Below are 12,372 nucleotides of genomic sequence, written 5' to 3'. Positions count from 1 at the left end.
AGAGTTGGCATGCAGTGGGGGGAGGGCAGTAAGGCTTGGTTGAACAGCATGGAGCTGAAAAGCAGGGAGCCCAGGGCAAATGCCAGGCCGTGGGGTTGAGGGACGATGCTGGAGTGGACGGGCTGGAGTCTGGCCACGTCTGGAGAACGTGACTTCTCCATGACTGCATGACTGCACACATAAGCAGAGTGAGGCAGAATGATGGTTCCCAGAGCTGGATGGGACAGCCTCTCTCCCAAAGATGGACCACTGGGCTGGATTCATGAGTGTGAGAGACAGAAGGTGGGGGGCAGGGGACTCGGCAAGTGGGAGGACGCAGCCTCTGTGCCTTGCTCATATCCTAAGACCCTCCAGACAATCTCCTTAGAGACAAGAAGGGCTGGAACCTCATACTGAGAGATGTGGGACTGCAGCCCCACAGAGCCTCTCCCTCACCAGGTGAGCCTGGGTGTCCCACTCTCCCCCTAACAACTGTGGCACGGTCACACTGATCCAGATCCCGTACACACAGGGCCCCAGGGCCCTGGGAGCCGCATGTGGTTATGGGGCATCTCTGGGCACCACACTCGGGCTGCAGGTGCAGGCTCTGCTTGCCCTGGAGGAAAGTCTAGGCTGCTGGGGGAAGCCATACTCACTCCTGACCCAGTGGACAGATGGGTAGGGAGGGAGTGAAGACTGGATGGAGAGGGAGCAGCCCTGGGGGGCTTCCACAAAGGAACGGGAGCCAGGGTTGGGCTGGCGGGAGGCACTGCGCGCTCTGTTCGCCCTCCCTGCAGATCTGAGCCCTCATTCCTTCACCACCTCAGAGCTGTCTCCACTGTGGTGGGGGTGGGGTGGAAAAGATGCCAGGGGCCTAGCAGGGAACAGAGGCAGGGGAAGGCCTGGGGTCAAGGGCATAAACTGAGAGCACAGTCAGTTGAGAAAGCACCGGGCGGGGGCCCTCCCCTGCCGCCCTCGCCTCACCTCACCTCACCCCTGCTAGGTGAGGTGGCCCTGGGGGGGCGGGTGCCACATACCCGGCGTCAGAGCTGTTCCCACACAGTAACACATCGGAGGTGCCGTTCTTCAGCAAGTAATTTTCTGAAAGAGGAACAACAGACGGTGAAGGGCACGTGTGTGGCTCAGACTCCCGGGGTTCCCACGTGGCGCCCAGGGCTCTGGGGAGGTACAGACGCCACTGGTGGTCTCTTCTCTGGCCCTGCCCTGGCCCCTACCCTCTGCCTGGCCAGGCTTGAGGCAATTCCAGCTGCTACCCTGGCCTGCTTCCTACTCCTCCTCAGACGTTCAGCTGCTAGCATCCCCCACACTCCCAGAACACTCAGGAAGTCCCCACAGGGAGCCTCCGTGCCCTGCCCCGAGCTACTCAGGAGGACAGCCCAGGCCAAGAGAGGCCCTGAACTAGGAGGCAGGGGTCTGGGCAGAGACCCAGCTCGGCTATGAGCCACGGCATGGTTTTCGCAGGCTACTGCTCAGCTCCGTCCGGGCCCACTTCCTCGTGCAAGCAATACAAGCTACAGTCATCGTGGCGATACCGTGGTCTGCTCAGACAGGGCTGGGGCTGGACCAGGTGACATATGCGACACCCAGTCCTGTCCTCTCCCCTCTGGCCATCTGTCAGTCCCCATCCCCCACCACTACCCGCCTTAGTTCTCAAACTGTGGTCCCCAGGCCAGCGGCAGCAGGCATCAACTGGGACCTGGTGAGAAAGGTAACTTCCCGAGTGCCGCCCCAGGTCTACGGACTCAGGAACCCCTGGGGGTGCCGCCCAGCAGTGTGGGCTTTCTGGAGCTCTCCAGGTGACTGGTACACGTGGAAGTTTTAGAACCACTGCTACTTGGCCACAGCTGAACCATAAGCAAATTGAGTCAGTGAGTTGTGGTCTGGTTCTTCTTCCAAAGTGGACTGCTGGTGTAGGGAAGAGGCCCTAACTTCAGAATGTCCCTGGAGGTCCTTGTGGCCTGGAATCTGGCCTTGCACCAGTGTCTACCTTTGAACCAGACTGATGGTACTATTTAAGAGAGGTGCTCGTCATCAGCCCGGACAATAGAAAACCATGTATCTGTGAAATGACAGGAGGGGCTCATGAGATTTTGTATAATCACTGAGCTAGTTCCGACCCTCTCTCGGGGCTTTGGGGGGCATGCACATGGAATTAACATCCTGGCAAGAAACACCAAAGTCGACTGAAACATCCCATGCCACGCAGGTGGGGCCTTCGCTCTGAAGCCTCACAAACTACCCCAGCCCCGTGTCCCACCCTTTCTCCAGCTGACACTCCTTTCTGGGCAGGCAGGCTGGTCTTCTCCCCATGCCCGATTCTCTAGGGTCTGTCCCCGCCTCTAGCCATGGCACCTGCCGTCCCTTATGTGCCTCTCCAGCTAAGTCCATCCTTCCTGTTCCCCAAGTGTCTGGCCATCTAGCCTGAGAAGTCATGAGGGCAGGCCCAAAGTCTCCTCCCCTTTGTCCTCTCCTGGAGTTCCAAAGAGCAGGGGCTGGGATCCCCGAGCACACCTCTGGGTCTCCAGGGGCCCAGGTAGGGCTGGAATGGCCGTTGGGGGCAGGTCTGCCCTCTGGCGAGGCCCGCGTGGCCTCACAAAGCCCTGCCCGGGCCACAGAGTGAGCCTGCACCTGGTTTGCTGAGGTAGCGGTCCAGTGACTCCCAGACCTGGCCGTTGGCCTCCACAGAGCCGTTGGTGTCGTTGAGTGCCGTGAAGTTGCGGACACACTTGTGCCTCAGGTTGCCCATGAAGAGCTGCAGGCCGATGAGGGCGAAGACGCTGAGGCAGAAGACCGTGAGGACCATCACATCGGCCAGCTTCTTCACAGACTGGATCAGGGCCCCCACGATGGTCTTCAGACCTGGGGAAGGCAAGAACGAGCAGGGGGGTCACCCACAGGTCCTGTGCTCCCTGCTCCACTGGGTGGGGGCCAGGCCTGAGGGGGTGCTGGGCCAGGTGGGCAATCATGAGGTGGGGGCAGGTGAAAGAGGCCTCTCTCGGGCTTTTCAGACCAAAGCTCCCATTTCCTCCATTACTGAGATTCTGTCCTGATTCCCCCGGGGGCAAAGGTCCAGTCTGGCCGTGTATTTTCAGAAGGGCCCAGGCCTCTTTGCTCTCCACTAGCCGCATATATGAAATGGGTATGGGAAATGCTGGTTTCCTCAGGAAGAAAACACTCAAAGCCTGTCCCCGTCTGGCTGGTCCCAAGGTATGCCTTTAAATGTAACCTGTGGGAAGGACACTGAGGTCCAGGCCCATTCCAGGGCAATGGGAGAGCGTCTGCCTTGATCCTGAAGATGGGGAGACACAAGCCATTCCTGATAGAGGACTGTGGTGTGTGCTTGGGGGATGGGGGCGCTATCAGGAGGTCTGGCAAGGTCATGGTGGGTAATGTCCTAAAGGGTCTATTCTGGCTAGGGCCCCACTTTTGGAAAAACTTCAAGGGCAGGGGAGGGCTTGACCTATTTTGCATTTTCCTGCCCTGCTCTGTCCCTCCGGGAACCATCCCGTTCCATCCCATTCCCCAAAGCCAAGAGGCCATGATGTGTTAGTTGCATGGCCCAGCTCCCTGCAGAAGCCAGCACCACAAAGCGAAAGTGACAGAAAAGCACGTGTAGACGCCTTTGGTCTGACACTGAGCTACTGTCCTACGACAAGTTTGAGCAGAGCATCTGGAGCGAGGGGGCTTCTCTGCCAGCAGCAGAGCCCAGCCTCCCGCCCCCAGTCCCCACCCCCCATCAAAGCGACCAGATCTCAGATTAAGCTCCATCCATCCATCCATCGTCCAGCTGGTTAATGTGTTAGGAGCACCCGTGGTGGCCGTGCCCACAGCTGCCGTGCCCATGACCTCGAGACAGGGAGGCAGCGATGGGCAACCACGGGAGGGGGGGAGGAAGTCCCCCACTGTGTCACCAGCGCTGCTGCCTGCCCGCAGCTCAGAGGCACTCAGCGTGCTTGGTGGGAATCGTCCTGGCAGATGTTGGCAACTGCCCTGGGCAGGCGTGGCCCCTGCAGGGGTCTGGGCCTGGAGTGGTGGTGTCAGTGGGATCCCCATTCTGTAGCCCAGGGCGCCTCATCTCTAGCAGAGCTTCTAGGAACCCCTCAGGGAGCCCACTCTGGTTCTGCTCACCAGGCCCGGAGACCCTGCCCGTACTGGATGTGGCAGGGAGCACAGGGTAAGAGGTGGTGGGCAGCAGACTCTGCCTCAACTAGCATCCAGTTCAAGGCCCAGCGAAGCACTTCCTAGCCTGTGGACATAGCGTCCAGGGGGGACAATCAGTTGGTGAGCACAGATCTAGTCCTTTAGATATTTCTCATATTGATGACAGAGTTCACTTCTGGCAAGAATGAGTCCAATGAAGTTAACAGGGTTCTTTCTGAAAAGACCCAAGAAAGGAAGGGTCCTGGGCATCAGCTGGGAAACTCTCCTGCCACTGAAGTTCTAACAGGCTGGGTGAAGAGCCCTTGGAAACCAACCATTTGGATTTCATTCCCATTTTGTGGGAGAGGAGACCGAGGTCTGGAGAGGGCCAAGGCTCTTTAAGCCTCAGCTCAGGGGACACCTCCTCCGGGGAGACTTCCATAATGCTGACCACAGCATTGTTCTAATGACCACTTTCAGGGTCTTTTGTCTGCTTCCTCACTGGGGGTGCTGGCAGCTTTGAAGAGATCCAGTGGGCCTGGGTTGAGGCTGGCAGGCTTCCTCCTTTACTCCAGGACTGAGAAATATTTTCCTTTGCCAGCCTTTTTTATAAAACAGACTGGAACATGCCTTTTCTCAGCTGCTGTGGTCAGTGTGCTTCTCTAATCCTGTGGATGGATGAGGTGAGGTTGTCCCCAGGACCCTAGAAGACAGACCCTGAGGCTTCTAAGCATGTATGCGTGCACCCAGGCCAGTGACAATGCCTGTCTCCATGACGGTGACTCGGTACACTGGGGGCAGACTGCCCCACTTGCTACTGGCTCTTAGCAGGGGTCTGGGCCACTTGCGGGGAGCACATCCTATGGGGTTCAGAGGCCAGGAGGAACATTCTGGGCTAGTTTGAACATGGCATAAGTGGATGGGGTTCCTCTTATAAGATAATTAAGCCCACCAAGGGAGAGTCTGAACTCCTCCAAGGAGCTCAGAGCAGGGCCCTTGCCTTCCTGGGGAGATCATGGCGATCAAGGGCCCAGGACCTACGGCTTTCCAAATCAGGAGCGGATGTAACCATCTGCTTCACTGAACTCTTCCCTCAGCTCTGACACTTCCCCAGATCCGTGGCATACAGCCTATCTCCTGCTGCCTTCTTAAAAGAAGTGCCTTCTCCAGTTCTGAGTGTGGCTGCATTCAGAAAAGGGTCTGGAAGGAACCTCTGGGCACTGCCCTGTGGGCTGTGAAATCATCATAAACCTTTTGAGAGCTTTCCTGGATGGATGGGGGTAGGCCGGCTTTCTAGAGAGGCCGTCCGAGCTTAGACTTCCCTGGGTGCAATTGCCAACATCTGTCAAGGACAACTGCTTCCTGAGGCTACCATGCACGGTCCGCTACACCTCTACCGCACCATGCAGCGAGGGCTGGTAGACGCCAAGGCCCAATGACACCTGTCCGCAGAGTACACTCTGTTTCACAAAAGGAGGCTGTGGCGGCAGCTGTGCGACCAGAGGGGGCGCAATGCAGGGACTGGGCACTCAGCCCCGAGTTTCCCTTTTTTATTCTGGGCGTGTGTGCGTGTGCGTGTGGTTTCCCTCAAACTCAGTTCTTTGGTTTCCTTATCGGAGGATGATGCTTCTGGCTGAAGCAATTCACATACAAGCTTTTAGCTATTCAAAGCGCTGAGTTCGGTTTGGGAAGGGCCTCACCATCTTGGGAAGAATTTGGGTTCAATCCAGGACCTGCCATGGGAGCTGTGTGCCCCCCGGCGTCTGTGGGGGGGCAGCCCGAAGCCCCTCATGAGGCTCTGAGGGGACAGCCGTGTCCGCCGCCGACAGCCCCCACAGCCGAGCTCTGGGAAAGGTATTCTGGTGACAGGCACATTCGGAGGGGCCTTCCCAAGGGTCGCCTTGGGCCCAGCTGGCTGGGAAGGCCTGAGTGTGTCCCTCCAGCCTTGGCGTTTAACCTGATTTTTCACCTGAAATGACTGATATAGTTTTCAGGGCCCGGAGGACTCGGAAGGTACGTAAAGCTGAGACATTGCCCAGGTCCACAAATTCAGTTGTGTATCTGTAACAAGGGAAAGTCACACACGAGACAGTGACAACACGCCAGTAGGAGACACACGATTGGGGGGGAGGGGAGACAGAGAGAGAGTCACTTGTAGCTGAGATCTGAGAGGCAAATCTGGGCATCTTACCTGGGATAACTGAAATAGTTTTTAGAGCTCTCAGGACTCTGAAAGTTCGAAGAGCCGACAAATTGCCTAGTTTTATATTTTCTGATACATACCTGCAGAATCAAACCACAGTTATTGGGAATTACAAAGCAGCACCTCAGCCTGCCCTCCCCGACCCACCCACTCCCTTCTCCCGCTCCCACAGGGAGAGCTGTGGATGGCCCAGGGCTCCCTCGGGTTCTCTTCCTCCTCTCCACCCTCCTGACACCAGACCCTCGGCGAGATGACTTAAGGATGTCCACATAGGAAGCCCCCACACGGGAGGCGGCTCTCTCAGCGAGGTGCTCCTGATAGCCGGGTGACAGAGGAGCCAAGAGGGATTCTGGTCCCAGCTTTGCTCTGCATCTTCTGTCGTCTGTGATCAGCTCGTTCCTGGCTGCCCCGATCTGTGGACCCTCAAGCCCTGGTTGAGACCCTCATGGAGGCGCAGCTAGGTCTCCGGGGGCCGACTCCCCCTCAGTGTCATCCCAAGACCTCCGGAGACCCCCAAGGATGGCCGTGGGTCTTCACAGGAGGAGGAACCTCAGGAGTGAGCCGCCCTCTAAGTCTGCTTGGGCCCGAGCGACACTCAGCAGGGCTGAATGGCTGAGACGTTCCAACCTACAACTCAGACAGTCATCCATCCGTGGTCTTCACAGGCACAGGAGGAAGGAGTCCATCTCTGGGGGGCAGGGGACTGCCCAAGCAGAGTGTGAGGATGTGCGTGGATGGGCCACGTGACCAGGATGTCTAAGAGCTGCGTGGACAGTGTGTGACCAGGACCATTGGGACAGTGGCAAGTGACTTGTGATATTTAACCAAAGATTTCACATCCACGGTATCTGACACTTAAGCAAAGGCGTCTGATGTTTAACAAAGGTCGGTGGACTCAGGATGTCTGATTTTTAACCAAGTGTGTCGTACCTGTGTCTGAGTGACATTGGACCCAGGACGGCAGACCAGTGAAGCCGGATTAAGTGCCAAGGGTGGGATGATCATGCAGCTGGACTCACTCTGCTGGTCAGTCTGGAACTCCAGGCCCTTCCACTCCGCTCAGAGCTTCTGAATCTGCTTTCAAGCTGTGGGTAGGCTATGTCAAGGGACTCAGTGTCCTGGAGTCAGCCGAGTCCTGCCTTGTCCAGCTCTAACTGACACTGGGCTGACACCAGATTCCTCATGTCCTCTCATGGGGCCCTTCCATCTTCACGGGGCCCTGTGGATCATGCTTGCTCCCTCCTTACTCCCCACATCCCTTCAGAGATGAGAAGTCAGCAGACACATTCTCAGAGCTTTTCCTCTGGCTACACCAGATCCTTTTTGTGGTGTGGTTTCCGTTCTTCCCCTGGACTCGCTTCAGCTTGTAAACTTCTGATGGGGAGTAGAAGTCACCTCCCTTATTCTGGCCCAAATACACCTATTAATTTGGTCCAAGCTCCCTCTTTACTTTTAATGGCTATTCCATCCTCTGTGATGACTCAGATCCTCAAACCTCTGTCCCACATTCTTCTTTCAGGTTTTATTTTCCATCCAGATATGGTGCTGCCACAAGACTTTCAGGTTTAGCTCAGAACACTGCTGATGTTGCCATCACACACAAGCCATGGGTCCAGCCTGCTGGTGGCTCTGGGCCCTATTTCCCGCTGCCGGACAAATAAGTGTGGCCTGGGACAACAGTTTCTCTTTCTCAGGACACTGGTTCCAAGATTGTCTCTTCTGGTCACAGGGAGTGAGTAGAGCACTGTGCAGATCAGAGGGAACCAACTGTCCTTGCTTCTCTTGTCCCCCACAGACCCCGTCTGTCCCCTCACGTCTTCAGGGAAGCCCTGCCTGTCTGAAGCTTGGATTCTGCCTGTCTCTGCCTGTCCCCGTGTAGAACTCGTCTTCCCACACCCTCAGGCTTGCCCTCCATTCATGGTCCGCCTCCTCAGCAGCTGGTGCTGAGCACAGAGGAGCCAAGATCCCAAGGTGTGTGCTCCCAGCAGGCTTGCAAGGCCAGCCGAATGGCTGAGAACAGGAGCCGGGCTGGTGGTCGTGTGTGAAGTCAGGACATGTGTGGGAGGGCAATGCTGAGGAGAAGGAAGTCTTGAAGGTGAGATGCAGGGCTGGGTGAGGGCTCTGCATGTCCGTGACCATGGCTGTGACATGGGGACCACTGCCCTTTTACCTGATTCAGAGCGTTTGGCCTGGTTGCTTCCCACGTGCGGGCCCTAGATCCCCAATGAGACCTCTCTTGGGGCTCCGGGATGTGTGGTCAGAGACCCTGCAATGCAAAGGGCCAGCGTCGGCAGTGGCCGGGTTGGGGGTAGAGCTTTGCCCCTGTCAGGCTGGCAAAATGTTCCTCCAAGCCATTCTACTCCTTCTGCTCTGGCCAAGCTGCTGGGCAGGGGCAGACAGCTGGGCTGGTGGGCCCCGGGCCTGACACCGAAAGAGCAGAGGTTGGTGAGGGAGCATCCCATCCATCACACCAGCCCCAGGGCGGGGGGAAGCCCTTTTGGAAGCTGAGGACCCCAGAGGAAGGGCAGACCTCCTCCTGCTCCACCCCCATCTTCCTGTGCAGCCCTGCTATTCAAGGCAGAGGCGCCTCCTGGGCTGTTGGGCAGAGGTACAGCCCACCCTCTCCTCTCTGCCCTCCCTCCCTCCCCCTCCAGGTTTGGTTTCCATAACAACCCCGGAGGTGGGCGGCTGTGCTAACGGGCAGGTAATGCCCAGCCAGGAGGGGCCCCCGGGAAGAACTCTGGCTGGAGGGTTGCCTGGCAGGCCTCCTGGCAACCCGGACCCTCCCACAACCCCTACATTGAGTGGGTGGGGGATCAGGTGGAAACCGTAGACCTGGCGCGCCTCTCGAGTAAGGGGACCTGTTTTAGTTTCAGCACGGCTGCTGATTCATTCCACAAATTTGGGCAAGAGGTAGGCTCTCTTGGAGCCTCAGTTCCCCATCTGTAAAATGGAGGATGGGGAGTTTCAGCGAATCAACCATTTCTGCCACCCAAAGCTCCTTCGATTATTCTAGGAGCACCCCCTCCGCCCCCTGTTATGGAGCCATTTTGACTATAGCAGGATGCATTTCACCGCATTACCAGGGCAGCATCGTTTTCATAAGGCAGGGCCACTGCCAATCAAAGCTGCCAGGCCAATCCAGCCCACAGCAGAAACCTGACATTCCAGTGGGTCCATGCAGCCCCAGGGGAAGTGAGTGCCGTTTCCCTGAGATGCTCAGGAACTTGGAAATAGTCTGCTGGCCTCTGAGGCTCTGTTCTGCTTTGTCACCCCTGGTTTTGGTACGGAACGAAGGCAGGCAGGCAGGCCTCGGTGAGGAAGGCACACCTGCTCTGTGATTCCAAGCAGAAGAAGCAGTTCCCCATGGGATCCCATGGGATCGAGACAGGGATTCTCTCCTGGGATAAGACAGCAAGACTCACTAAGGGCCTGAGGTCATTCAGAGCATCTCCCAGAGACCTCCCGTTAGGCAAGGGACCCAGGGTCTGGGAGCATCAATCACTGCTGTGACACAGTCCTGTTTGGGCTCCAGGATGGGAAGGTAGGACAGATGCAGGCAGACGCTGCGTCCTGTCCTGCCAAAGCCCCCTTCCTGTGACACCAGGCCCCCAGGGGCCCAAGGAGCACTGCTCCCCTCCTGTAGGGACTCTGGAGCCTGGGCCTGGCATAATAATCCTGCTCCCTTCCGAAGTCAGTGCAACGTCCTGGCTCTGCATGGTGAGGTCTCCTTCCCTCCTCAAGAGTAGGAGCCTCCCTACTCCGTGTTCTCAGCTGATGATCGTGCTTCTTACCGTGGAGAAAATAGGAGCAATCAGAAGAGAAATTCTCTTCTTTCATCACCAACTCTCCCAACCCAGAAATTCTGCCTTCCCTGCTCTGAAGGCCAATGCTCCACGTGGGCCTTAGCTTCCTAGCCCTCAGGCCAGCTCAAGGGCTTTGCTCCTGCAACTCACCCCCCTCCATCATCAGGCTGCCCTCCCTCCCGGATCGTGTCCCTTTACAAAGACATCTCCCTTCTTGAATGGTGCTGCTCTGCCCGTCTTCCCCACTCCCAGCATCCTATTTTCAGTCTGGTTTACAGCTAACCCCGCAAAGTGCATGTCTATATTTGCCCCAGTCTCTTGAGCCCTGTCTAATCAGGTGTCTGGCCCCCCATGTCTGGTCAAGGCAATCAGTGGTGTCACGGTCATTAGCCGCGTCAAGGTCATCGGTGTCACGTCTCGGACTGCCATGGACTGTGCCTTGGATTTCTTCAGCCTCCTCAGGGCATCTTTCAAGTGGAGTCACGCTCCTCAGCTGGCTTTCAGGACAGTCCTCCGTCCAAGTTTTCCTCCACCCCCCATGGCAGTGCCCTCCAGGCTCCTTGGCTCACCCCTTCTTTCCTGACCTCGAGATGTTGGAGCATCCTGTGGTACCGTCCCCAGGCGCCATCCCTTCTCTGGCCACACTCACTCTAGATGATTCATTCATCCGGCCTCCTGGCTGCAAGCCTCATCTGCACCTCGATGGCTTCTAAATATATATCTCTACCTCGGACCTCTTTCCTGAACTCCAGACAGGAATATCCAGTTGCCTGTTCCATATCTCACCCTGGATGCTTTCAAACTTAATGCAGTTCAATCTGGATTCTTGATTGCCTCCCTCCCTCAGCCAGCTCCTCCCTCATCCTCCATTTCAATGAACGGTAACCCTGTTCACCCAGCTACTCAAGCCAAGCCCACCTGGGGGTCTCCTGTCAGCCCTACCCTCAAAGTACATTCAGAATCTGACCATGTCCCTCAGCTTCTCTACTTAAACCCTGGTCCCCACCACCATCTCTCTCCTGGCTACTAAAATAGCCCCCCAACTGCCGGGCAAACTTATGATATATAGCTCAGGTCACGTTACTCCCTGCTTCTCAACCGCCGATGGCTCCCATCACCCTGGGCTCTCACCACCGCGTGCAAGGCCATGGGGCTGTCCCCCACCACTCTGCCTTCTCTCCTGCTATACTCTCCCTTGCTCACTCAGCTCTGCCCAGGCCTAAGTCTACACTGGCTTTGGGCAAGTGGCAGCGTCTCTCAGAGCCTCAGTTACCCCACCTGTAAAACGATGGGCTGGAGTCAGCTCACAAGCAGCGCACCCAGAAACAGAGGTCCCGATGCATTTTCTAACCACCAGACCCTCCACCTAGCTGGAAAGCAGCCCATCAGCAGGGTCTGGCTGCCCCTTCTCCCCTCTCTTCCCCACAGCATGGCTGAGCGCACAGCTAGGGCTGCTCATGTCCGGGGTGAAGCAGACCTCGTCACGCACGAACAGGCGGATTCAGTGAATCCAAGAATCCTAGAAAGTGGGCGCTGAACTGAACCTTTGATACCACCGAGGCCAACACTGTCCTTTCACAAGTCAGGGAGAGGAGGCTCTGCAAGGGCAGAAGTACTGCCCTCCCCAGCTCTGTTCCCTGCCAAGGTGTGGGGCCTGGGTTTGCTGGCTGAGCCCGGGCCACAACTCCTGCACACGAGGCCCACCATGATCAGTTGTCGCCACCAGAACACAGCATCCCGTTGCTGACACATCCCAAGGGGAATGCCTCAACCCAACCTCAGCGAGGATCTCTTTCTAGACAAGGAAGCGGGGTTCCAGCCTGCATGGTGGCATGCCAGAGATATTCACATTCACTCTCTGGCAGGCTCCTTGGGTGTCCTTGGCATCTGTTTTGTCATCTGTAAAATGGGGACAAGGAATCCCCATCCAGGATACCTCCCCATCCAGGATACCTCACTGGATCATGTCAGTGACCGGGTGCCTTAGAATGTGCCAAATGTGGAGTCCGTGAGTGGAGAGAGCGGATGCGCTGGTGTGCCAGGCATGGGCTCCTGGGGATGCCCAGTCACGTCTCCAGGCTCCTTCTCTTTCCCGGTGATTCATTCTTAATCACCTTGGAATCCAGGTCATTGTTCACAGGGGTCCAGAAGTTTTGGGCTGTAACACTAGTTTCCCGCGGTGGAAAGGGCAGAGGACGCTAAGCCAGAATCGTAATGATGTCC

At 57.0% G+C, this 12,372-nt stretch overlaps 1 protein-coding gene across 9 annotated transcripts in view; it reads right to left on the bottom strand.

Annotated features, from left to right (window-relative positions):
* The window catches only part of SCN5A (sodium voltage-gated channel alpha subunit 5), a 78,336-nt gene that overhangs the window by 54,098 nt on the left and 11,866 nt on the right, over positions 1 to 12,372 (bottom strand). For 5 of the 9 annotated variants that reach the window (XM_021705869.1, XM_021705870.1, XM_021705872.1 and 2 more), the window contains exons 5-7: positions 6,332 to 6,423; positions 2,629 to 2,859; positions 1,017 to 1,080 (exon numbers count right to left, since the gene is read on the bottom strand). In XM_021705869.1, coding sequence (XP_021561544.1) covers positions 1,017 to 1,080; positions 2,629 to 2,859; positions 6,332 to 6,423 — 387 coding nt within the window. Of the gene's footprint in view, positions 1 to 1,016; positions 1,081 to 2,628; positions 2,860 to 6,109; positions 6,202 to 6,331; positions 6,424 to 12,372 lie in introns of all 9 variants that reach the window. The other 4 variants (XM_021705867.1, XM_044915985.1, XM_021705868.1 and 1 more) reach the window with 1 other exon arrangement.

The sequence above is a fragment of the Neomonachus schauinslandi genome, chromosome 1 (genome assembly GCF_002201575.2).
Source record: "Neomonachus schauinslandi chromosome 1, ASM220157v2, whole genome shotgun sequence".
Classification (NCBI taxonomy): Eukaryota; Metazoa; Chordata; class Mammalia; order Carnivora; family Phocidae; genus Neomonachus; species Neomonachus schauinslandi.
The sequence above is the reverse complement of the archived record's forward strand: the minus strand, read 5'-3'. Positions and strand labels throughout refer to the sequence as shown.